The sequence below is a fragment of the Nicotiana tabacum genome, chromosome 1 (assembly GCF_000715075.1).
Source record: "Nicotiana tabacum cultivar K326 chromosome 1, ASM71507v2, whole genome shotgun sequence".
NCBI lineage: Eukaryota > Viridiplantae > Streptophyta > Magnoliopsida > Solanales > Solanaceae > Nicotiana > Nicotiana tabacum.
Window position 1 is genome coordinate 193831675 of NC_134080.1, and position 26404 is coordinate 193858078.

Consider the following 26404-nt stretch of genomic DNA (forward strand, 5'->3'; position numbering starts at 1 on the left):
TGGCACAAATAAACGAAAGAGAACTTAAAATGAAATGACAAGAGAACAATGAGAATCCGAAGACCACCATCATAGGGTCAAAAAGTAGAAACCCACTACAGGACATCCATTCATAATTCCACTCACAATGTTTAAAATAAGATTGAATACACTATCCCTGACGAAATTTGGACATAATTTCACACCCAAAAATAACAATAAAGTATACTGGTTTCACAAGGTGTAGTCAAAACAAACATATCCCCTTTTCTTTTCCATCATCCAAAAAGTAAACCAACCCATAAAAAGCCAACTCACAAACAACTCAAAACATTCTTTCTTCCTTTAAACTAAGGACAGCTCCAGACAAAGCAGGTGAAACAATATTTGTTCTTGAGAAGACATCAACCATTGCTTTTTTTCTCTGACCTTTTTTTCCTCTTATTTTCCCCATTTATGGATACTACACAATGGACTCAGGTGGGTACAAAATTAAGTTCATTTTCTGCATTTTGTACTAAACATGTTGAGTTTTCTTGAATTTCTTTTGGATGTGTATCCTTGTTGATCGCATATTTTTTCCCGTAAAGATAATTTTATCTTCATGAAATGATGTTCAAAACCCGAACTTCAATTTGAATTTTTAAAAATTTCTTCCTAATACTATATGTAAACCTTTTTTTTCCAAATTAAAGCGTTTATTCTCTTTAAACATCAAGTACTGCACATTTTCTTTCTTCCTCCTTTACACATGATAGTGGATAAAGCATAGGGAAAAAGGTGATCTTCGTTATTATTATTGTTTACTTTTCAGTTTCCTTCAATTTAATTTCAAAGGTGAAAGTAGTTATCCAGAAATTGTGTCATCTATTTTTCACATTAGCTCTTTTTCACTTTTGATCTTCTTAACCTTCTTTGTTTCTCCTTTTTGTGATTGTTAATTTTTAGGATATTGGACTTGTAACATCCATGGCTGCAGAAATAGCTCCTCCTAATATTACATGTTCAAGGCCATCTTCTCCACTGGAAAAAAAAGTCAGACCCCAAAAAGATCAAGCCGTAAATTGTCCAAGGTGCAATTCAACAAATACCAAGTTTTGTTACTACAACAACTATAGTCTTACTCAACCAAGATACTTCTGCAAGACTTGTCGGAGGTAATATTCACTATTAAAAAAATGAAATTAGCCACGAACTTCGTCACTAATTCGATGCTAAATCGCTCGTAGCTAAGAGAATTTTTTTGATAATTTGTCGCTAATCCATCGCTAAATAGATTAGTGATGAATTTTTCTATTTAGCTACAGAATTTGTCCGTGGCTAATTCCTAGTAGTGATTGTTAAATTGTGTGACCAACTAATATAAAAGCTTAAAGGGTGCGAGAGATATCACACGTTTAGTTACTGATAAATTATATTATGTCTCGATAGGTATTGGACAGAAGGTGGCACTCTAAGAAATGTTCCAGTCGGAGGAGGTTCAAGGAAGAATAGAAGATGTTCTTCTTCTTCATTATCATTATCATCATCATCACAAAATTTTCCTGATTCGAACCCTAATCCAAGTCTTTCTCATCAAAACCCTAATTATAAGATTAATCTTGGAAATAGCCAAGATTTTAATCTAGGGCTCCCATCTATTACACATGATCACAATTACTTCCATAGCGTGCCGCAGTTTCTTGAATTTCCTAAGATGGACAGGGGCAATAATGGAAATAATCAGCCCTTAAGTTCAACTTCAAGTACTACTCCAATTTCAACAACGGATCTGCTTAGGACTGGAATTGCCTCAAGAGGGTTAACTTCATTTATCTCAACACCAACACCGGATATAAACGCTTTGTACACATCAAGTTTTTTAAGTGGAGTTCAAGAAAATGGTGCAAAAATAATGTTCCCATTCGGATACTTGAATAAGCAATTGTCGGGTACAAGTGCTGAAGCTGAAAATTATAATCAGAGTAAAGGGCAAGAGAATTCAAGTGCTGGATATTGGAATGGAATGTTAGGTGGAGGATCCTGGTGAAGAAATGACAGTATGAAAAAATCTAAACTGTATTATTCTTTTTTCCATTATAATATTTTTCTATCTTTTGACTTGCTTTGATCATTAATTTGTTTGGTGATGCTTGGAGCTAATTAGATAAAAGAGAGATCTGGTTTGTATTGTTCTTCTCTTAATTAACTCTTTCATCACTTGAACATATGGAATTGTTAGTTTCATTAGATTGTGTAAATGAACTTAATTTTTCGATAAACATGATTAAACCTTTGTCGTGTTCGTTCTCTTCTCTTGTATTTTCTTTCTACGTATTCCCAGAGAAGGGTGATACTACACTTGCTAACACTAGGCCATGCTGATATAATTTGTACATTGTCGTATAAATTTCTAAATAATAAATGCAGTTTAACTAATTATAAGTATACGATATATATTTATTCTGTCCAGGTCATTATATCAAATTTGTTATGAATTATTCACTACTAGAAATCCGGAAAAAAACGACCACAAAAAGCGACCAAAGTTGGTCGCTTACAAGTCACATAGCGACCAAAAAGCGTCCAAACTGGCTTGGTCGCTATTTTGCTGGTCCCTTTACCTTATAGACCAAATATTCCGGGTAAACAATATACCGACCAACTTTGGTCGTTTTAATATTTTAATAATATAAATTTAGCGACCAAAGTTGGTCTCTATGTTTAAATTACGTTTTATTTATTTATTATTATTCAAAATATAGCGACCAACTTTGGTTTGTAAACCAAATATTATATTTTAAAATTTGGAAAATAGCGACTAAAGTTGATCGCTTTTTTTTTTAAATTTTTTTAAACATAAGCGACCAAAGTGGTCGCTAATTTCAAGAATGTAATTTTTTTTTAAACATAAGCGACCAAAATAGGTCACTAATTTCCAGAATTTTTTTTAATAGAATAGCGACCAAAGTTGGTCGCTTTTTAGGAAATCTGGGCTAATTAACGACCAACCTTGGTCGCTATTGCCCAGAAAATATTTTTTTTTAAATAGAAAAACGACCAAAATTGGTTGCTTTTCTAGGTATAATTTTGGCAGAAACTGCCTGTTTTGGCAGCTACACCACCTGTCATCATACCAAATTCCTTAAATAACAATATAATTCAATTCATAAGCTACAATTTCAATACCAAAATCTCCACAACAACCCAACAAAAGTTCAATTCATATCCTAAAATTTTAATTCAAAAATTAAAAGTTCAATTCATATCTTAAAATTTCAATTCAAAAATTAAAAGTTCAATTCATATCCTAAAAGTCCAATTCATATCCTAAAGGCTCAATTCAAATCCTAAAAGTTCAATTCATACACAAAAATTTCAATTAGTATCCTAAAATTTCAATTCATATCCACAAAAGTTCAATTCATATCCTGAAATTTCAATTTATAAACTAAAATTCCAATACATAAACTAAAAGTTCAATTCATATCTTAAAAGTTCAATTTATATCCTAAAGGCTCAATTCATATCCTAAAAGTTTAATTCATACACAACAATTTCAATTCATAAATTAAAAGTTCAATTCATATCCTAAAATTTCAATTCATAAATTAAAAGTTCAATTCATATCCTAAAATTTCAATTTATAAACTAAAATTCCAATACATAAACTAAAAGTCCGATTCATATCCTAAAATTTCAATTTAGAAACTAAAATTTCAATACATAAACTAAAAGTCCAATTCATATCCTAAAGGTTCAATTCATATCCTAAAGGTTAAATTCATATCCTAAAATTTCAATTCATACACAAAAATTTCAATTCATATCCTAAAGGTTATATTCATATCCTAAAATTTCAATTCATATCCACAAAAGTTCAATTCATATCCTAAAATTTCAATTTATAAACTAAAATTCCAATACATAAACTAAAAGTTCAATTCATATCCTAAAGGCTCAATTCATATCCTAAAAGTTCAATTCATACACAAAAATTTCAATTCATATCCTAAAATTTCAATTCATAAATTAAAAGTACAATTCATATCCTAAAATTTTAATTTATAAACTAAAATTCCAATACCTAAACTAAAAGTTCAATTCATATCCTAAAATTTCAATTCATATCCTAAATGCTCAATTTATATCCTAAAACTCCAATTCATATCCTAAAGGCTCAATTCATATCCTAAAGGCTCAATTCATATCCTAAAAGTCCAATTCATATCCTAAAGGCTCAATTCATATCCTAAAAGTTCAATTCATACACAAAAATTTCAATTCATATCCACAAAAGTTCAATTCATATCCTGAAATTTCAATTTATAAACTAAAATACCAATACATAAACTAAAAGTCCAATTCATATCCTAAAAGTTCAATTCATATCCTAAAGGCTCAATTCATATCCTAAAAGTTCAATTCATACACAAAAATTTAAATTCATATCCTAAAATTTCAATTCATAAATGAAAAGTTCAATTCATATCCTAAAATTTCAATTTATAAACTAAAATTCCAATACATAAACTAAAAGTCCGATTCATATCCTAAAATTTCAATTTATAAACTAAAATTTCAATACATAAACTAAAAGTCCAATTCATATTCTAAAGGTTCAATTCATATCCTAAACGCTCAATTCATATCCTAAAATTTCAATTCATATCCTAAAATTTCAATTCATACACAAAAATTTCAATTCATATTCTAAAGGTTCAATTCATATCCACAAAAGTTCAATTCATATCCTAAAATTTCAATTTATAAACTAAAATTCCAATACATAAACTAAAAGTTCAATTCATATCCTAAAGGCTCAATTCATATCCTTAAGTTCAATTCATACACAAAAATTTCAATTCATATCCTAAAGGTTCAATTCATATCCTAAAATTTCAATTCATAAATTAAAAGTTCAATTCATATCCTAAAATTTTAATTTATAAACTAAAATTCCAATACATAAACTAAAGTCCATTTCATATCCTAAAATTTCAATTTATATCCTAAAGGCTCAATTAATATCCTAAAAGTCCAATTCATATCCTAAAAGTTCAATTCATATCCTAAAATTTCAATTCATACACAAAAATTTCAACTCATATCCTAAAATTTCAATTCATATCCACAAAAGTTCAATTCATATACTAAAATTTTAATTTATAAACTAAAATTTCAATACATAAACTAAAAGTCCAATTCATATCCTAAAAGTCCGATTCATATCCTAAAGGCTCAATTTATATCCTAAAAGTTCAATTCATACATAAAAATTTCAATTCATATCCTAAAGGTTCAATTCATATCCACAAAAGTTCAATTCATATCCTAAAATTTTAATTTATAAACTAAAATTCCAATACATAAACTAAAAGTTCAATTCATATCCTAAAAGTTCAATTCATATTCAGAAGGCTCAATTCATATCCTAAAAGTTCAATTTATACACAAAAATTTCAATTCGTATCCTAAAATTTCAATTCATAAATTAAAAGTTCAATTCATATCCTAAAATTTCAATTCATATCTATGATACCCGACCAGTCATCTCATGAGTTACCGCTCCATTTCCCCCATTTCAGCTTCTTTATGCTTCGTTATCCATATTTTTGTGGTATCGGGTTGGTCGGATCGAGTCTGGAATGAGTTCAATGGAGTTGAGACACTTAGTCTCTTTTAAGAAGGCTTAAGTTGGAAAAGTCTACCGGATGTTAACTTATGCGTTAGAAGGATCAGAAACGAGTTCCGATGGTTCGGTTAGCTACGAGAGGTGATTTGTGACTTAGGAGCGCGATCGAAATGGATGTTGGAGTTGTAGAGAAGATTTAGGCTTAAATTGGCGAAGTTGATATTTTAGCGGTTCCGGTTGATAGGTGATATTTTGATATAGGGGTCGGAATGGAATTCCGAGAGTGTCAGTAGCTTCGTTGTGTCATTTGAGATGTGTGTGCAAAAATTTTAGGTCATTCGGACGAGATTTGATAGACTTTTTGATCGAAAGTATAATTTAAGAGTTCTTGGAGTTCTTAGGCTTGAATTCTATGTTAAATTGGTGACTGATGTTGTTGTGAGCATTCTGAAGTTTTGAACAAGTTTGAACGATGTCATGGGATGTGTTGGTACAATTAGTTTGAAGCTCCGGGAGTTCCGGGATGTTTTAGGCCGAAAATCATATCTGTAGCAGGTCCAGATGGGTTGCAGGCCTCGGAATCCACCCGCGCGGTCCATACAAAAAGAAGTGCGGCCGCGATATGTGCTGTGCGGACTGCACAAAATGAAGTGGGGTCGCGGTAGGTTCTGTGCGGACCGCACAAAATGCAGTGCGGCCGCGGTGGGGAACATTTCATTGGTCCTACTTCAGAAGCTCATATCTTTTGATCTACAAGGAATTTTGAGATGATACAAAAATTAAAGTTGTAGCCTTTCGTGTCTAGTTACCAGAAAGGTAATGATATTGCAATTTGGACATCTGTAGCAAATGTTATGGCCAAAATACTAAAGCCTGTCATTACAGAAGAAAGCTTGTGCGGCCGCGGTCATTTTTGTGCGGACTGCACTGGTTTTGTGCGGACCGCAGTCAATTTTGTGCGGTCCGCAGAGGTGGAAATCCGTGGGGTACTCTATAAATATGAGGTTTTGTGTTTTATTTGATATTTTGACCTAGAGAGCTCGGATTTTGGCGATTTTTCGAAGGTTTTTCAAGAAATTCATCGGGGTAAGTGATTCTAACTCAGATTTGGCTAGAGTATATGAATATATCATTGAATTCATTATTTAATTCGTGATTTGGGATGGAATTTGGGAAGAAAATTGTGAAATTTTTCAAAAATATAAATGATGATTTGAAGGACCAAATGGTATCGGAATTGGATAATTTTCGTATGGTTAGACTCGTGAGAGTATAAGGATTCTAGTTTTGTAAATATTTGTCAAATTACGAGATGTGGGCCTGGGGGTCGGGTTTGACCAATTTCTGGAATTTTGTGGTAATTCGATTTGTTTTTTCTTGGGCTTTGTTCCCTTAGCATATTGTGACGTATTCGTTCTGATCTTGGATAGATTCGACGCGCGTGGAGGCCGATTCGAGGGGCAAAGGCGTCGCGAGTTAGAGATTTAGCCGGTTTGAGGTGAGTAATGATTGTAAATGATGCTCTGAGGGTTTGAAACCCAGGATTGCACATCGTAGTGCTATATTGAGGTGAGGCACACGCTTGATGACGAGCGTGGGGTCGTGTACTATTGGGGATTGTGACTTGGTCCGTCCCGACTGATGATTTTACCGTGTATTTGACTGAAACTTATATGTTATCATCATGATTTGGGTTGATTTCCATATTTGGGCTCGTGCCAACTATTTGAACCCTTTGGGGATTTTTATTACTATTTCCTCACTATTTTGACTTATTAATTGAACTCAGTCATGTTATTTTCTACTATTTTATTACTCAGCCATTTTTACTCCGTTTTGAGACTTAAATGATATTTTGGGCTGAAAAATACTATTTTACTAATGCCCGAGGGGCTTGTGAGTATTTTTGACTGAGTAAGGCCGAGGGCCTAGTTGTGAGGAAACACTGATACGGATTTGAGGCTGAAGGCCTGAGATATGTACGCCATGAGGTGGCTTGTTGATATTGTTTATGAGGCCGAGGGCCTGAGATATATACGCCATGAGATGGCTTGATTGATATGAGGCCGAATGCCTAGATTTGATGCCACGAGATGGCTTGATATTGCGCTTGGGCCGTAATGGGCCCCTCCCGGAGTCTGTACACCCCCAGTGAGTGCGTGTACCCATTGTGATGTGAGATTGAGCCCGAGGGGCCGGTATTGTTCTGAGATTGAGCCCGAGGGGCTGGTACTATTTTTGAGGCGTTGCCCGATAGGCGGATTTGTTGATAAAGGGGCGAACTTCTATTTGTTTACTTACCTATCAACTACTTTCTTTACTTGTTGAAAAGGGATTTTTACTTGACTCTTCACTGTTTTACTGTTTTAAGTGATTCTTTTACTGCTTCATTATAGAATGTCTTGTGCCTTACGTGTTTTCTTACCTTCAGTCATTATTTATATTTATTACTCACTGTGTTGGAGTACTCACATTACTCGCTGCACCATGTGTGCAGATTCAGGCGTCGCTGGTTCTGCTCCTGACTGCTGATTCCTCCAGTTCCAGGCGGTATTCGGAGACTACGAGGTAGCTGTTGGCGTACGCAGCCCCGTGTCTCTACTATCTTGTAATTCCTATTTCCTTCAAACATTTGTACTAGACATTGGATTTAGCATGCTCGTATCATGGTCTATAGATGCTCGTGACTTGTGACACTCCGGTTAGGCTGCATCGGGTTGGGTTTCCGTTTCGTTATCTCTATTTCCGCAAAATATTGCTATTAAATCATGTTTAAAGTATCTTTATGTTATTTAACTGCTTAAAGGGGTGAATTATGTTCAATTGGTTGGCCTTGTCTTCACGAGAGGCGCCATCACGACCGGGTTTGGGGTTAGGGTCGTGACAATATCTTAAAGTCTCAATTCATATCCTAAAAGTCCAATTCATATCCTAAAGGTTCAATTCATATCTTAAAGGCTCAATTCATATCCTAAAATTTCAATTCATACGCAAAAATTTCAATTCATATCCTAAAGGTTCAATTCATATCCTAAAATTTCAATTCATATCCACAAAAGTTCAATTCATATCCTAAAATTTTAATTTATAAATTAAAATTCCAATACATAAACTAAAAGTCCAATTCATATCCTAAAGGCTCAATTCATATCCTAAAAGTTCAATTCATACACAAAAATTTCAATTCATATTCTAAAGGTTCAATTCATATCCACAAAAGTTCAATTCATATCCTAAAATTTCAATTTATAAACTAAAATTCCAATACATAAACTAAAAGTCCAATTCATATCCTAAAGGTTCAATTCATACCCTAAAGGCTCAATTCATATCCTAAAATTTCAATTCATACAGAAAAATTTCAATTTATATCCTAAAGGTTCAATTCATATTCTAAAATTTCAATTCATATTCACAAAAGTTCAATTCATATCCTAAAATTTGAATTTATTAACTAAAATTCCAATACATAAACTAAAAGTCCAATTCATATCCTAAAAGTTCAATTCATATCCCAAAGGCTCAATTCATATCCTAAAAGTTCAATTCATACACAAAAATTTAAATTAATATCCTAAAATTTCAATTCATAAATTAAAAGTTCAATTCATATCCTAAAATTTCAATTTATAAACTAAAATTCCAATACATAAACTAAAAGTCCAATTCATATCCTAAAATTTCAATTCATATCCTAAAGGCTCAATTCATATCCTAAAATTTTAATTTATAAACTAAAATTCTAATACATAAACTAAAAGTTCAATTCATATTCTAAAAGTCCAATTCATATCCTAAAGGCTTAATTCATATCCTAAAAGTTCAATTCATACACAAAAATTTCAATTCATACCCTAAAGGTTCAATTCATATCCTAAAAGTCATATCCACAAAATTTCAATTCATATCCAAAAATTCCAATTTATAAACTAAAGTTACAACACATAAACTAAAATTACAATACATAAACTAAAAGTCCAATTCATATCCTAAAATTTCAATTCATAAACTAAAATTCCAATTCATATCCAAATTTTTTAATTCATATCCTAAACCCTAAATTCTAGCTAAACTATCAAGACAATACAAAGTATAATTCAAATCTAACTAAACTAAATTCAACACTAATTAAACTAATTAGTTAATAAAATTAATTAACAAAACTAATTAAAACAAGACTTAAACCTTTATCCTCAATAAAATACAATGTTCAAAGAATTGAGACACTAATTGAAACTATAAACTACAATACATCAAATATTGTAACACACACTAGCAATAACAAAGATTGAAGGTTATAATTCTAACCTTGGTTTTTTTAGGTGGAGAAGGAGAGAGAGAGGCGGCAATGGTGGTGACCGGCGAGTAGTGGGCGGCGAGGCGGCGGCGAGCAAGGGGGCAGTGGTGGCGCGGGGTGGGGGATGGGATTTGGGTGAGTGAAATAGAGAAGGGGAGGGAAAGAGAGAGTTGGGGAAATTTTGGGGAAGGAAATAAGAGAAATGGGGGAAAACCCGTTTTTGTCTCTAGAATTAGGAAAAGCGACCAACTTTGGTCGCTATTTTTGGTCTGTAAATAAGTTTTGACCGTTTGACAAAAAATAGCGACCAACGTTGGTCGCTATTTAAAAAAAATTAAATTGTTTTTTTTCTTTTTTGGTTTTTAAATATTATAAGCTATAAAAAAATTATTTTTAGCTATAAATATTTATTTTATTTAACTACAATTATTATAAATAATTATTAACTATGTAATTACTTTTAATAGATTATAATAGCATCTATGTAAAGGAATTTTTTAAGTTATATTTAAGTATATGAGTAATTTCATACACACGCATAAACTATATTGTAATTGATGATCAATCTTATACATTACTACGTACGAATAATTAATGAATTGATAAACCAATATAATATTATTCTATTAATTGATATAATAGTATTCATTATTTGTATTATAACAAAGTTAATGAATTACATTCATTCATCACTAGGTTATAAGTCGATGAATCAATTATAACATATTAATTGATATAAGTCGAGACGTTTTGTTTTTAATATTTAATGATGCATATGAGTATGTTGTAAGTCGATGAATAAATTTACAAGTGTATAAATCCCTAAAATAACCCGACCATATATATATATATATATATATATATATATATATAGAGAGAGAGAGAGAGAGAGAGAGAGACACACACATATATATATATATATATATATACATATATATATATATATATATATATATATATATATATATATATATATGACACAAACACACAGACACTTCACTGTAATACTATAACGTATATATAACTTGTTATAGTTATATGTTAGTGTGTGTATATCTATAACACACACTTCGTGCTGCTTTAACTACATATATAACATGTTATAAAGCAAATATATAATTTTTCATCAAATATGCATGAATGTAATTCATTAACTCTGTTATAATACAAATAATGAATACAATATCATATACTATAACATGTTATATATGTAGTTAAAGCAGCACGAAGTGTGTGTGTGTTATATATATACACACACAAATATATGCTATAACAAGTTATATATACGTTATAATATTACAGTGCTCTCTCTCTCTCTCTCTCTCTCTCTCTCTCTCTCTCTCTCTATATATATATATATATATATATATATATATATATATATATATATATATATATATATATATATATATACACACACACACACACTCTCTCTCTCTCTCTCTCTCTCTCTCTCTCTCTCTCTCTCTCTCTCTATATATATATATATATATATATATATATATATATATATATATATATATATATATATATATATATATATATATATGCGCTAGTCATCCAGGGTTAGGTTATTTTAGGGATTTATACACTTGTAAATTGATTCATTGACTTATAACCTACTCAGATGCATCATTGAATATTAAAAACAAAACGTCTCGACTTATATCTCTTTCTCTCTCTCTCTCTCTCTCTCTCTCTATATATATATATATATATATATATATATATATATATATATATATATAACTATGCTTCGTTGTACAATTTTAACTACATATATAGCATGTAGAGTATATTTTAGTGTATTCATCTCTTGTATTACAAAAGTGTTAACGGATTACATTTATATTATTTAGATAGTAAATATAAAAGTGATTTTTAATTTTGACCAATGTTGACCTGAAAAGCGACCAACTTTGGTCGCTAATTATCCAGAAATTAAAATTAGCGACCAAAGTTGGTCGCTAAATTTAAATCAGATTTATTTATATTTTATATAATAATTAAAATAATAATATAATTGTTAAACGTTAGAACTAGGTCCCAGATTAGCGACCAAAGTTGGTCTCTATCTGCTTCCCCTTTCGTAAGCGACCAACTTTGGTCTCTAATTTTAAATTATATTTATTTATATTTTATAATTTTTTTAAATAATAATATAATTATTAAAATTTTATAACTAGGTCCCAGATTAGTGACCAAAGTTGGTCTCTATCTGCTTCCCCTTTCGTAGGCGACCAACTTTGGTCTCTAATTTTAAATTATATTTATTTATATTTTATAATTTTTTTAAGTAATAATATAATTATTAAAATTTTATAACTGGGTCCCAGATTAGCGGCCAAAGTTAGTCTCTATCTGCTTCCCCTTTCGTAAGCGACCAACTTTGATCGCTAATTTTAAATTATATTTATTTATATTTTTTAAATTTTTTAAAATAATAATATAATTATTAAAATTTTATAATTGGGTCCCACTTTAGCAACCAAAGTTGGTTGCTAATTTCAATATTTCTTTGACCAAGCAAGTCTGACCAGTCCGGTCAACATTTTGATCACATTATCGACCAAAAAGCGGCCAACCTTGGTCGCTAATGTATTTAGAATAATTATTTAATAATTTTCTCCAATTTAGCGACCAACTTTGGTCTCTTTTCTTGACAGACTAATTTTGGTCGCAAATTGTTGGTCGCTTTTTTTCCGGATTTCTAGTAGTGATTATATGTTGTTCTAAGTTAATTTGGCGTGAGAATATAAATAAATTATACAATATTTGTGCTTATAAGTTAAACTCTATTGGATATATGTTTCTCTACTTAGCTAACCGTTGGGTGTGTGAACAAAGTTACATAGCTGAAAAGATTATGAGCCTATATATAAAGTGTAGAAAACTCTTAATGGTATGACGCCTTTTGGGAAAACTATGCGGGCTTGGCGTAAAATGGAATATATCACACCATGTTAAGAGTATCATTGAGCCGTTTTAGCTCAACAACTGGTATCAGTGCCCAGGTTCAACGCAAAGGGTATGGCGATGGCACAGTGATGGTGCGGGGCTCGATTTTCTTATCTTACGAGCTTGGAAACGCGCACACTAAAAGAATCTAGTTGCGGGCTTCGGTTGCCATAAATACTCTAACGATGTGGGTGGCACACAATGAATCGTAGAAATTGACCCGTGGATCGTGGTAATGGTCGTGTGGAACTGGTTCGAGGGGGAGACCCGTGAATCGTAGTAGTGATCCACATGGAATATAGTTCGAGGGAGAGATTGTTCGGTTGTGTGCGAACAGTCTCATATTGATAGCTAAAAAGATTGGGAGCTTACATATATAATGGATACATATCTTTTAATGATGTGAGACATTTTGGGAAAAAACGTGCAAGGTCTGGCCTATAACACCCAATATCATATTATGTTATAAGTATCCTTAGACAGGTTGAGCCCAACACTAACACTAGGCCATTGCTTGGCCCTTTGTTTCATTTTTCCCTTTCTTGATAAGTAGGACATGATTTTCAATTTTACTCAATGCATTTGACGAATGAAAGGGAACTAGATTGGAGAAATAAAAAGATAACTGGTTTATTCTTATGAGAGCAAGATTGATAATTATATTTGACATCATAAATTAAGCGTGAAGAAAAAGAAAACAGAAGCCATTTCTTTATATATGGTTGCCATTATTGCTTTGAGCTGTCACTTTTTCATGCTCGTGCTTGTAATCAGTTTGTGAGGTGGACTACACGAGTCATTCTTCATTCTTCTGTTGTAAAGGTAATAATCAGAGGCTACACGAGGAAGAGTAAAGCAGTGCTTTAAGTTATCTTTATTCAAATTGATTTAAGTCCGACTCTACATTGGTTCGAAATATAGACCACGTACTCAATATTGACGCAAAATCAATCAATTTAATCATAAAAAAAATTAGTACAAGTTAATATATACGATTATGTCACTTAATTATAACGAAGTAGTAGTAGAATTTTAATTATTAGGGCTGTGTACTCTATGAAACTAACTCTATTGAAGATCTTCAACATATGTTCCTTCCTGCCCGTACTCAAACAACATGTGGAGGATTCTAACAAGACAAGCAGGAATAAGAAGGCCAATTGGTAACCGGGATGAGGAGGTAATATGACTGTCACGACTCGGATTTCCCACTCTCGGGAGTTGTAATGACGCCTACTAATGGAAGTTAGGCAAGCCAAACCCTAACTACTTGCTACAATTTCATTTTTGCCTTTTTTAACCAACACAAGACGATAATATGATAAAAACGAAATTTTAAATAAATAAGCGGAAGTCAACAATTTTATATCTTAAGGCCACGTCTATTACAAGTTTTAAAACCTCAAATACCCAAAACCTGGTGTCACAGACTATCTAAGAGTTACTACATACAAGGTCTGAAGAAATACAATACACTGTTTCTGAACGAAAGAAAATGAAACAGAGAAAAAGGGATAGAGGGGGACGCCAGGGTCTGCAGTGTCCTGTAGGTCTATCTTGGGTCTTCGGGTGGACTGAAGGAAGCCCTCCAACTACTGTCCGAAAGCTGCTCCTGGATCTGCACACAGTGCAGAGTGTAGTATCAGCACAACCGACCCCACGTGCTGGTAAGTGTCTAACCTAACCTCGGCAAAGTAGTGACGGGCTAGGACCAGACTCCAAATAAACCTGTGCAGTTCATATATATATACAGCGAAAAAGAGATACAGAAATAACCAGTTAATGTGGGAGGGGGCATGCTGTGGGGGAGATAATAGTTCCGAATAGAAAGGCATCAAGTAAGGAAAGAAACAACATAACTGGAATATCAACAAGGAAGCAGAAATCAACAATTTGCACGGCATCACCCTTCGTGCTCTTACTCTCGTTCTCACCAAAATAATACACGACATCACCCTTCGTGCTTTACGCACTTCCTCACCCAAACAACAATCACAAGGCAAATAGGGTAAGGGAATCTATAACCTCGAAGTAAATCAAATAACAACAAGTAATGAAAGAAACAACATAACTCGGATATCAACAAAGAATCAGAAATCAACAAATGCACGGTATCACCCTTCGTGCTTTTACTCTCGTCCTCACCAAAGCAATCATATAATAAAAATGTGCACGGCATAACCCTTCGTGCTTTTACTCTCTTTCCTCACCATTTAATCAATAATATCGGCACGAAATGGTACATCGTGCGGCACGGCATCACCCTTCGGGCTTTACACTCTTTTCTCACAATAACAAACAATGCACGGCATCACCCTTCGTGCTTTAACTCTCTTTCCTCACAATAACAAACAATGGATGACATCACCCTTCATGCTTTAACTCTCTTCCTCACCCAAACAATAATTACAAACAATAGAGTATGGAAATAAAGGAAATTTTTCAATAAGAATCCCGGCAAGGGAACAACAAGTCACCAATTAAATCCCGGCAAGAGAACAACAATTAAACAATTAAATTCCGGCAAGGGAACAACAATTAAATAATTAAATTCCGGCAAGAAAACAATGATTAAACAATTAAATTCCGGCAAGGGAACAACAAATAAATTAATAATATCCCGGCAAGGGTGACAACATAATGATCTATTCTCTTTCTCAATTTTACTTCACAATTCACTTCACAACTCGAGCCAATACTCTAGAGGTTCGATTGTCACTTATACTTTCACAACTTCACTATACAACTTGAGCCAACGCTCTTCAATGTTCATAGGTCACAATTATTTCCACCAACTTTATACAACAATTAGAAATCTTCACCAAGGCATGAATAATACTACAAAATCATAAAAGTCACAATATAAGACTCACGGTCATGCTTGATACCAACGTATAGATACTCGTCACCATGCCTATACGTCGTATTCGACAAGAAGCAAATAGGAAATAGGACACAACTCATAATCCCTCAAGCTAAGGTTAGACCAAACACTTACCTTGATGCAACGAACACAACTCAAGCCTCAATTACCGCTTTACCTCTTGTTTCCACCACCAACTCGCTTGTATCTAGCCATAATTTGCTTAACGATATCAATAAATGCTAAATGAATCAATTCTAATGCATGAAAATAGGTTTTATAAAGATTTTCCCAAAAAGTCAAAAATCGACCCCTGACCCGCTTGGTCCAAACCCAAAATTCGGAACCAAAACCCGATTGTCCATTTACCCACGAGCTCAAATATGTAATTTGTTTTGAAATCGGACCTCAAATCGAGGTCCAAATCATCATTTTTGTGAAAACCTAGGTTCTACCCAAAACACCCAATTTTCCCCATAAAAATAATTGATTTGAAGTTGAAATCATGTTAAAAGATGTTAAGGATTGAAAAAAACTAGTTAAAAATGACTTACAAATGATTTGGAGAAGAAAGATTATTTGAAAATCGCCTCTTATTTTTTGGGGTTTTGAAAAGTGAAAAAGAACTGAAAAGTCCATTTAAATATACTCCTCTCAGACCCTCTCCGAAGACCGCATAAAAAGGACTGCGGCCGCGGAGCTCCACCGTGGACCGCATAAAACAGACTGCGGCCGGGGAGCTCCACCGCGGACTGCATAAAAAGGACTGCGGCCGTGGAGCTCCACCACGGACCGCAAGAAATCTAGCGCGGCCGCGGAGGCTTGGCCTTGCTCGCCGCGGACCGCACAAATCCCATCGCGGTCGCGGAGTCCCCACCGCGGCAGCAAAGTTTCCACCGCGGACCGCGAGACCTGGCTTTAGAGACCTTCAACTTCTCTGAATCTGCAACTTTTTCCTAAGTTCAAAACTTGCCGAAACACATCCGAAACACACTCGAGCCCTCGGGGCTCCTAACCAAACACACGTACTAACTCAACAGCATCATACGAACTTATCCGTGCGATCAAATCGCCAGAATAACCTCAATAACAATGAATCAAATCTCAAAATCAAAAACTTTTTCTCAAACTTCATCTAGTATCAAATTTAGCAACTTAGGTCCGAATCACGTCAAATGACGTCCGTTTTCAACCAAACTTTACAGAAATGACTTAAGCCATATATAAGACCTATACCAGGTGCCGGAACCAAAATACGGGCCCGATACCATCTCTTTCTAATCAAACTTCATTTCAAATTTCCTTAAAAATTTTCAAAAAACAAGTTCCTTTAAAAATTCATTTCTCGGGGTCGGACCTCGGAATTCGATTTCGGGCATATGCCCAAGTCCCATATTTTCCTACGGACCCTCTAGGATCGTCAAATCACGGATCCAGGTCCATTTACCCAAAATATTGACCGAATTCAAATTTATTCATTTTATAGTCAAAACTTATCATTTTTCACAAAATTTCATATTTAAGCTTTCCGGCTACATGCCCGGACTACGCACGCAAATCGAGATGACGCTAAATGAGGTTTTCAAGGCCTCAGAACACGGAAGTTTTGTTTTAAAACAAGTGATGACCCTTTTGGGTCATCACATTCTCCACCTCTAAAATAACCATTCGTCTTCGAACGGACAGAAGAAGGAAGTACCTGAGTCGGGGAAAAGATGGGGATAACGGCTCCTCATATAAGACTTGGACTCCCAGGTCGATGCCTCAGGAGGCTGACCTCTCCATTGAAAACGAACAGAAGGAAAACTCTTCGACCTCAACTGACGAACCTGCTGGTCTAGAATAGCTACCGGCTCCTCCTCATAAGACAAGCCTTGTCCAACTGGACAGTGCTGGAATCTAACATGTCGGATGGATCGTCGTGATATTTCTGAAGCATGGACACATGAAACACTGGATGCACGACTGATAAGCTCGGCGTCAATGCAAGTCTATAAGCCACCTCTCCCACTCGATCAAGAATCTCAAACGGGCCAATGAACCTAGGGCTAAGCTTGCCCTTCTTCCCAAATCTCATCACGCCCTTCATAGGCGACCCTCGAAGCAATACCCGCTCACCTACCATGAATGCCAAATCTCGAACCTTGCGGTCTGCATAACTCTGTTGCCTGGACTGAGCTGTACGAAGCCTATCCTGAATAATCCTGACCTTGTCTAAAGCCTCCTGAACCAGATCCGTATCCAACAATCGAGCCTCTCCCGGCTCAAACCACCTAACCGGAGATCAACACCGCCTACTATACAAAGCCTTATAAGGAGCCATATGGATACTCGATTGGTAACTGTTATTGTAGGCAAACTCTGCTAAAGGCAAAAATTGATCCCACGAGCCTCCAAAGTCAATGACACAAGCTCGGAGCATATCCTCCAAAATCTGAATAGTCCGCTCGGACTGCCCGTCCATCTGAGGATGAAATGATGTACTCAACTCAACTTGGGTGCCCAACTCTCACTGAACTGCTCTCCAGAAATGCGAGGTAAACTACGTACCTCGGTCCGAAATGATAGATACAGGCACACCATGAAGACGAACAATCTCCCAGATATAGATCTCAGCTAACCTCTCGGATGAATAGGAGACTGCCACAGGAATGAAATGCTCTGACTTGGTCAACCTATCAACAATGACCCATACTGCGTCGAACTTTCTACGAGTCTACGGGAGTCCAACAATGAAATCCATAGTGATCTGCTCCCACTTCCACTCGGGAAGATCAATCCTCTAAAATAAACCATCAGGCCTCTGATGCTCGTACTTAACCTGCTGAAAATTCAAACAACGAGCCACATATGCTACGATATCCTTCTTCATTCTCTGCCACCAGTAATGCTGCCGCAAATCCTGATACATATTCGCGGCGCCCGGATGAATAGAGTACCGGGAGCTATGGGCCTTCTCTAAAATTAACTCTCGGAGCCCATCCACATTTGGCACACACACTCGACCCTGCAATCTCAAAACTCCATCATCATCTAAGGTAACCTACTTGGCACATCTGCCAAGTACTTGGCACATCTGCACTGTACCATGTCTCTAAGGATACACAAATAGGGATCATCATACTGCCAATCACGGATTCACTCCAATAAAGAAGAATGAGCGACCATGCAGGCCAATACATGACTAGGATCAGAAATATCCAACCTCACAAACTGATTGGCCAAAGCCTGAACATCCAAAGCAAGCGGTCTCTCACTGACCGAAATATAAGCAAGACTGCCCATACGGGCTGACTTTCTACTAAACACATCGGCCACCACATTGGCCTTTCCCGGATGATACAAGATAGTGATATCATAATCTTTCAACAACTCTAACCACCTCCTCTGTCTCAAATTCAACTCCTTTTGCTTGAACAAATACTGAAGACTCTTGTGATCCGTGAACACCTCACATGCCACGCCATACAGATAATGCCTCCAAATCTTCAATGCGTGAACAATGGCTGCCAACTCCAAGTCATGAATCGGATAATTCTTCTCATGAATCTTCAACTGACTCGAAGCATAGGCAATGACCTTGCCATCCTACATCAACATTGCACCAAGCCCAATACGAGATACATCACAATAAACGATATAAGGCCCTGAACCTGTGGGCAAAACCAACACCGATGCCGTAGTCAGAGCTGTCTTGAGCTTCTGAAAGCTCGCTTCACACTTGTTCGACCATCTGAACTGGGAACCCTTCTGGGTCAACCTGGTCATAGGGGCTGCAATAGATGAAAACCCCTCCACGAACCGGCGATAGTAGCCTGCCAATCCTAAGAAACTCTGAATCTCTGTAGCTGATGCTGGTCTAGGCCAATTCTTGACTGCCTCAATTTTCTTTGGATCAATCTGAATACCCTCTGCGGATACAACATGACCCAGGAATGCAACTGAACTCAACCAGAACTCACACTTCGAGAATTTAGCATATAACTGACTATCCCTCAAGGTCTGAAGAACCACTCTAAGATGCTTCTCGTGCTCCTTGCGGCTATGGGAATATATCAAAATATCATCAATAAATACTATCACAAACAAATCCAATTAAGGCCTGAACACTCGGCTCATCAAATCCATAAAAGTTGCGGGAGCATTTGTCAACCCGAATGACATAACCAAAAACTCATAATGCATGTACCGAGTGTTGAAAGCTGTCTTAGGGACATCAGATGCCCTAATCCTCAACCGATGGTAGCTAGATCTCCACTCTAAATGGGGCAAATCCGGTAAGGCTAAGGTCACTGTCTTGGCATGACAGTCCAAGATAGCGTGGTAAGGTGATAACCAGTCCATCCCTAATATAACATCGAAATCTACCATGTCTAGAAGCAACAAATCCACACGAGTCTCAAGACTCCCAATCACCACAATACAAGAACGATGGACTCGATCTACCACAATAGAATCACCCACCGGTGTAGACACATAAACATGAATACTCAATGAGTCACTAGGCATGACCAGATACAGTGCAAAATAAGATGACACATACGAGTAGGTAGACCTTAGATGAAATAACACTAAAGCATCTCTATCACAAACCAGAATAGTACCTGTAATGACTGCATCTGAAGCCTCAGTCTCAGGCCTGGCTAGAAGGGCGTAACATCGGGGCTAGGCCCTACTACCTTGGACTACATCTTTGGGATGACCTGTAACTGGCTGACCTCCACCTCTGGCGGCCTGAGCTCTACCTCTAGTAGCTCTACCTCCACCTCTAGCACCTCTACCCCACCTCTAGCTGGCTGTAGAATACCTGGTGCCTGTACCATAGCACGAGAACCTTGATGCTGAGATCTACTCGGTGCTCGAGGGGAAAACCTAGCAATGTGACCCGTACCACCACAAGTGTAACAAGCCCTCGGCTGCTGAGACTACTGGCCCTGACGGCCTGAATGACTACCCCGAAAACTCTGAAGCGATGGTGCACTAATAGGAGCAGGTGGTGCACTGTAGGACTGCTGATTGGGATACTACATCTGGGGACCATGACCACCTTAATTACCGTGAGAAACCTGGAGCACTGACTGAAAGGGCCTAGGAGGATGGCCTCTACCATACGAATCTCGACCTCCGGATTAGGTACCACTGAATAGGCCTGAATGACGGGGCCTCTTATCTGACCCATGACCGCCTCTCTGTGATAGAACCATCTCAACTCTATGGGCCACATTGGCCGCCTCTTGAAAAGTAATCTCACTCCCAGCCTCTATAGCCATCTGAAGACGAATCGGTTGAATAAGACCATCAATAAACCTCCTCACCCTCTCTCTCTCTCTCGGTGGGGAGTATGATGAGAGCATGGCGAGCCAAATCGATGAACCTGGTTTAATACTGGGTAACAGTCATGGAACCCTGCTGAAGGCGCTCAAACTGCCTCCGATAGGCCTCTCTCTAAGTAACGGGGAGAAACTTTTCCAGAAATAGCTGTGTGAACTGCTCCCAAGTCAAGACGGGCGATCCGGCTGGTCTCGCTAAGCAATAATCCCTCCACCAAGTCTTGGTGGATCCAGACAAGTGAAATGTAGCAAAATCGACCTCGTTGGTCTCAATAATGCCCATGTTCCTGAGAACCTCGTGGCAACTATCTAGATAATCCTGCGGATCCTCAGTAGATGCACCGCTAAAAGTAGAAGTGAAGAGCTTGGTCAACCTATCCAGTCTCCACAAAGCATCGGCGGACATTGCCGCTCCATCACCGGTCTGAGCTACCACACCCAACTGTACTACTCCAACTGGCTGAACCGCTGGAGTCTGAATCTGAGGATCTACCTGCTCCAGAGTGTGAGTAGTACGAGTCTGGGCCCCTCCTCCAGCTTGAGAGATGGCTGGTGCTATAGGAAGCAAGCCCGCTCGGGTGACACTCTCCATGAGGTCCACTAATCGGACCAGAGCATCCTGAAGAATTGGGGTAGCAATAAACCCCTCTGGGACATGAGCTGGGCCCACCGGAACTGCTGGAGCCGGAACCTCCTCAGCAAAATCAACCTGAGGCTCCGTCATTGGGTTGCTGCTCAGGGCTGAGATCTGCCCCTACCTCGGCCTCTAACACAGCCTCTCCCTCTCCCTCTGCCCCTTGTGGGAGCGACTGCTAGGGGCTCGGGCTACGGAGCGGAGGATGAGGAAGCGCGTGTTCTCGCCATCTGCGAAAGAAAAGAGTAGAAGTTCAATTAGCATTGAGAAACAAAACCGCGCGATAGGAAAGAATAAATGTGAAGTTTTTCCTAACTTTGTAGCCTCTGGAGGATAAATACAGACGTCTCCGTACCAATCCCTCAGACTCTACTAAGCTTCTCTGTGAACTGTGAGACCTATGCAACCCAGAGCTCTAATACCAACTTGTCACGACCCGGATTTCCCACCCTCGGGAGTCGTGATGGCGCCTACTAATGGGATCTAGGCAATCCAAACCCTAACTACTTGTTACATTTTCATTTTTGCCTCTTTTAACCAACACAAGCCAATAATATGATAAAAGCGGAATTTTAAATAAATAAGCGGAATTCAACAATTTTATATCTTAAGGCCACATCTATTACAACTTTTAAAACCTCAAATACCCCAAAACCTGGTGTCACAGTATCACAGACTATCTAAGAGTTACTACATACAAGGTTTGAAGAAATACAATACATTGTTTCTGAACGAAAGAAAATGAAACAGAGAAAAAGGGATAGAGGGGGACGCCAAGGCCTGCGGTCTCGTGCAAGTCTACCTTGGGTCTCCGGGTGGACTGAAGGAGGACCTCTAACTACTGTCCGAAAGCTGCTTCTGGATCTGCACACAGTGCAGAGTGTAGTATCAGCACAACCGACCCCATGTGCTGGTAAGTGTCTAGCCTAACCTCGACGAAGTAGTGACGAGGCTAGAACCAGACTACCTGACGAGGCTAGGACCAGACTACAAACAAACCTGTGCAGTTCATATACATATATATACAACAGAAAAGAGATACAGAAATAACCAGTCAATGTGGGAGGGGGAATCATGCTGTGGGGAGATAACAGTTTCAAATAGAAATGCATCAAGTAAGAAAAGAATCAACATAACTAGAATATCAACAAGGAAACAGAAATCAACAATTTGCATGGCATCACCCTTCGTGCTTTTACTCTCGTTCTCACCAAAAAAAATACACGGCATCACCCTTCGTGTTCATGCCTATACATCGTACTTGACAAGAAGCAAATAGAAAATAGGACACAGCTCCTAATCCCTCAAGCTAAGGTTAGACCAAACACTTACCTCGATGTAACGAACATAATTCAAGCCTCAATTACTGTTTTACCTCTTGTTTCCACCACCAACTCGCTTGTATCTAGCCACAATTTGCTTAACTATATCAATAAATGCTAAATGAATCAATTCTAATGCATGAAAATAGGTTTTATAAAGATTTTCCCAAAAAGTAAAAAATCGACCCCGGGCTTGCTTGGTCCAAATCCGAAATTCGGACCAAAACCCAATTGCCCATTTACCCACGAGCTCAAATATGTAATTTGTTTTGAAATCGAACCTCAAATCGAGGTCCAAATCCCCATTTTTGTGAAAACCTAGGTTCTACCCAAAACACTCAATTTCCCCCATGAAGATAATTGATTTGAAGTTTAAATCATGTTAAAAGATGTTAAAGACTGAAGAAAACTAGTTAAAAATGACTTACAATTGATTTGGAGAAGAAAGGTTATTTGAAAATCGCCTCTTATGTTTTTGGGGTTTTGAAAAGTGAAAAAAAACTGAAAAGTCCGTTTAAATATACTCCTCTCAGACCCTCTCTGCGGACCGCATAAAAAGTACTGCGGCGCGGAGCTCCACCGCGGACCGCAAGAAATCGAGCGCGACCGTGGAGGCTTGGCCTTGCTGGCCGCGGACCGCACAAATCCCATCGCGGCCGCGAAGTTTCCACCGCGGACTGCGAGACCTGGCTTCAGAGACCTACAACTTCTCTGAATCTGCAACTTTTTCCTAAGTTCAAAACTTGCCGAAACACATCCGAAACACACTCGGGGCTCCTAACCAAACACACGTACTAACTCAACAATATCATACAAACTTATCCGTGCGATCAAATCCCCAAAATAGCCTCAATAACAATGAATCAAATCTCAAAATCAAGAACTTTTTCTCAAACTTCATCAAGTATCAAATTTAGCAATTTAGGTTCGAATCACGTCAAACGACGCCCGTTTTCAACCAAACTTTACAGAAATGACTTAAGCCATATATAAGACCTATACCGGGCGTTGGAACCAAAATACGGGCCCGATACCATATATTTCTAATCAAACTTCATTTCAAATTTCCTTAAAAATTTTCAGAAAATAGTTTCCTTTAAAAATTCATTTCTCGTGCTCGGGACCTCGGAATTTGATTCCGGGCATATGCCCAAGTCCCATATTTTCCTACGGACCCTTTGGGACCGTCAAATCACGGATCCAAGTCCGTTTACCCAAAATGTTGACCGAAGTCAAATTTATTCATTTTAGTGTCAAAACTTATCATTTTTCACAAAATTTCATATTTAAGCTTTCCGAGTACATGGCCGGACTATGCACACAAATCGAGGTAACTCTAAATGAGGTTTTCAAGGCCTTAGAATATGGAAGTTTCGTTTTAAAATAAGTGATGACCCAAAACAATGGCACTCCAGGAAAGTTAACAATTGTAGACCAAAGACAGGTATCCTGGGATTTTTATTTGGAGCATTAGTCTACCATATTTGGGCAGAAAGAAATAGGTGCAGATTTACTGTCACGACCCCGGTTCGCCCTCCGTGAACCATCGTGACGGCACATAGTTTCTACGACTAGGTAAGCCTAAATTGCGAAAGAAAAACCAAAATTCGCAGAAGGAAACAATTTAAAACAAGAATAAAGTAATAATAGTGTTTAAATGTGCCGCTCGGCTTACACCATGTTTAACTCTCAATACCGAAACATAAATCCAAGACCCGGAAACCCACGAATCACAAGCTAAGAGCAATACTACATAGCTCTAACTCCGAAATGTCTAATAAGAACAGAAAAGTACAGAAGGGCTAAATACAAAAACCAGGAATAGAAAGGGACTTCTTGGTCTGCGGACGCGGCAGATGTACCTCGAAGTCTCTAGAGCAGTCGCCTCCTCAAAGATGATAGGCCTGAGTAGCGGTACCTGGATCTGTACATGAAAAACATGCAGAGAAGAGGCATGAGTACACCACAACGGTACTGAGTAAGTGCCAAGCCTAACCTCGGTTGGGTAGTGACGAGGAAGGTCAGGGCCCTACTGAGATTAAATAATTATAAAGATGACAGGATAAGATAAACAGTACAATTGAGGATCTACAGTAAGAATCTACACAGGATAATAAGAGTACAATAACAGAAACAGAGATGAAGGCAAACCACAAGGAAGTAACCGGGGATCTCTCAGTATCCCGAGGATCTCTTAGTACCCTCAATATATATGACAGGGATCTCTTGGTATCCCGAGGATCTCTCGGTATCCTCAATATATGCTAGGGATCTCTTAGTATCCCGAGGATCTCTCGGTATCCTCAATATATGCTAGGGATCTCTTGGTATCTCGAGGATCTCTTGGTATCCTCAATATATGCTAGGGATCTCTTGGTATCCCGCACCTCAGTCCAGATCATAAATACATACAGGGGATCTCCCGGATGCCGTCCCGTAGTCCCAAATTAAAAACACATAGAAGCAACACAAGAATACTCAATTAAATGCAAATTTCGTACCAAGTAAACAGTTAATTCTAGCCTAACATGCTTCACGTGATGCAATTAAAGCAGTTTAAGCAAATAGGCAATAAATCAACTAAACATGCTTTTCTAAACTACAACAGGCTAAATTCGCAAGTAGAATAAAGCAGGAAAAAAGGAACTCTTAAAGTAAAACCGGATTTTCAACAATTAGCTCAAGTACGCACTCGTCACCTCACGTACAAGGCATTTTAATTACCAAATATTTTATATCCTAAGGGGAAGGTCCCCCACACAAGGTTAGACAAGCCACTTACCTCAAACCGGCTCAAAATCAACCCGACATCACATCTTTGCTACGAGTACTCGACTCCAAATAGCCCAAATCTATTCAATTCAATTGTATAATGTAAATAGCACTTCAAGTAACTGATTCTACAATTAACGTCTAAGCTAATACGCGAAATTATGTAAAATGACCAAAATGCCCCTTGGGCCCACATCTGGGAATCGGGTGAAATTTATATTTTCAGAAACCTCGTACTCTCACGAGTCTATACATAACAAGAACACTGAAATTGGAGTCTAAATGACCCATCAAATCCTCATTTAAAGGTCTCTTAAACTCAAGCCCTAAATACCCATTTTTTCCAAAGTTTTCCCACTAATTAGGTCTTTAATCACATAAAAACGAGTTATGAAGTCAAGGTTGTTACCTCCAAGAGACTCCCCTTTGTTTTCCTCAAAAATCTCTCTCAAAAGCTTCAAATTCGGATGAAAATGGTGAAAGAATATCTCAAAATTGCAAAGGCAGCTATTTATATGTTCTACCCAGCGATTCCCGCATTTGCGTCCCTGGGACTGCATCTGCTGTCCCACTTCTGCGGAAACTACATCGCATCTGCGACTCTCATTTAAATGCCAGCTTCCGCATTTGCGGAA

The 26404-nt window shown here is 37.2% G+C and overlaps 1 protein-coding gene across 1 annotated transcript; it reads left to right on the forward strand.

Moving 5' to 3' along the window:
* The first annotated feature begins 224 nt into the window (after positions 1–224).
* On the forward strand, positions 225–2264 carry LOC107796189 (dof zinc finger protein DOF1.8-like). Its single transcript, XM_016618935.2, has 3 exons — positions 225–459; positions 928–1136; positions 1411–2264. The coding sequence occupies exons 1-3, from the start codon at positions 436–438 to the stop codon at positions 2006–2008; spliced, it is 831 nt and encodes a 276-aa protein (XP_016474421.1). The 5' UTR covers positions 225–435; the 3' UTR covers positions 2009–2264.
* The last annotated feature ends 24140 nt before the right edge of the window (positions 2265–26404 follow it).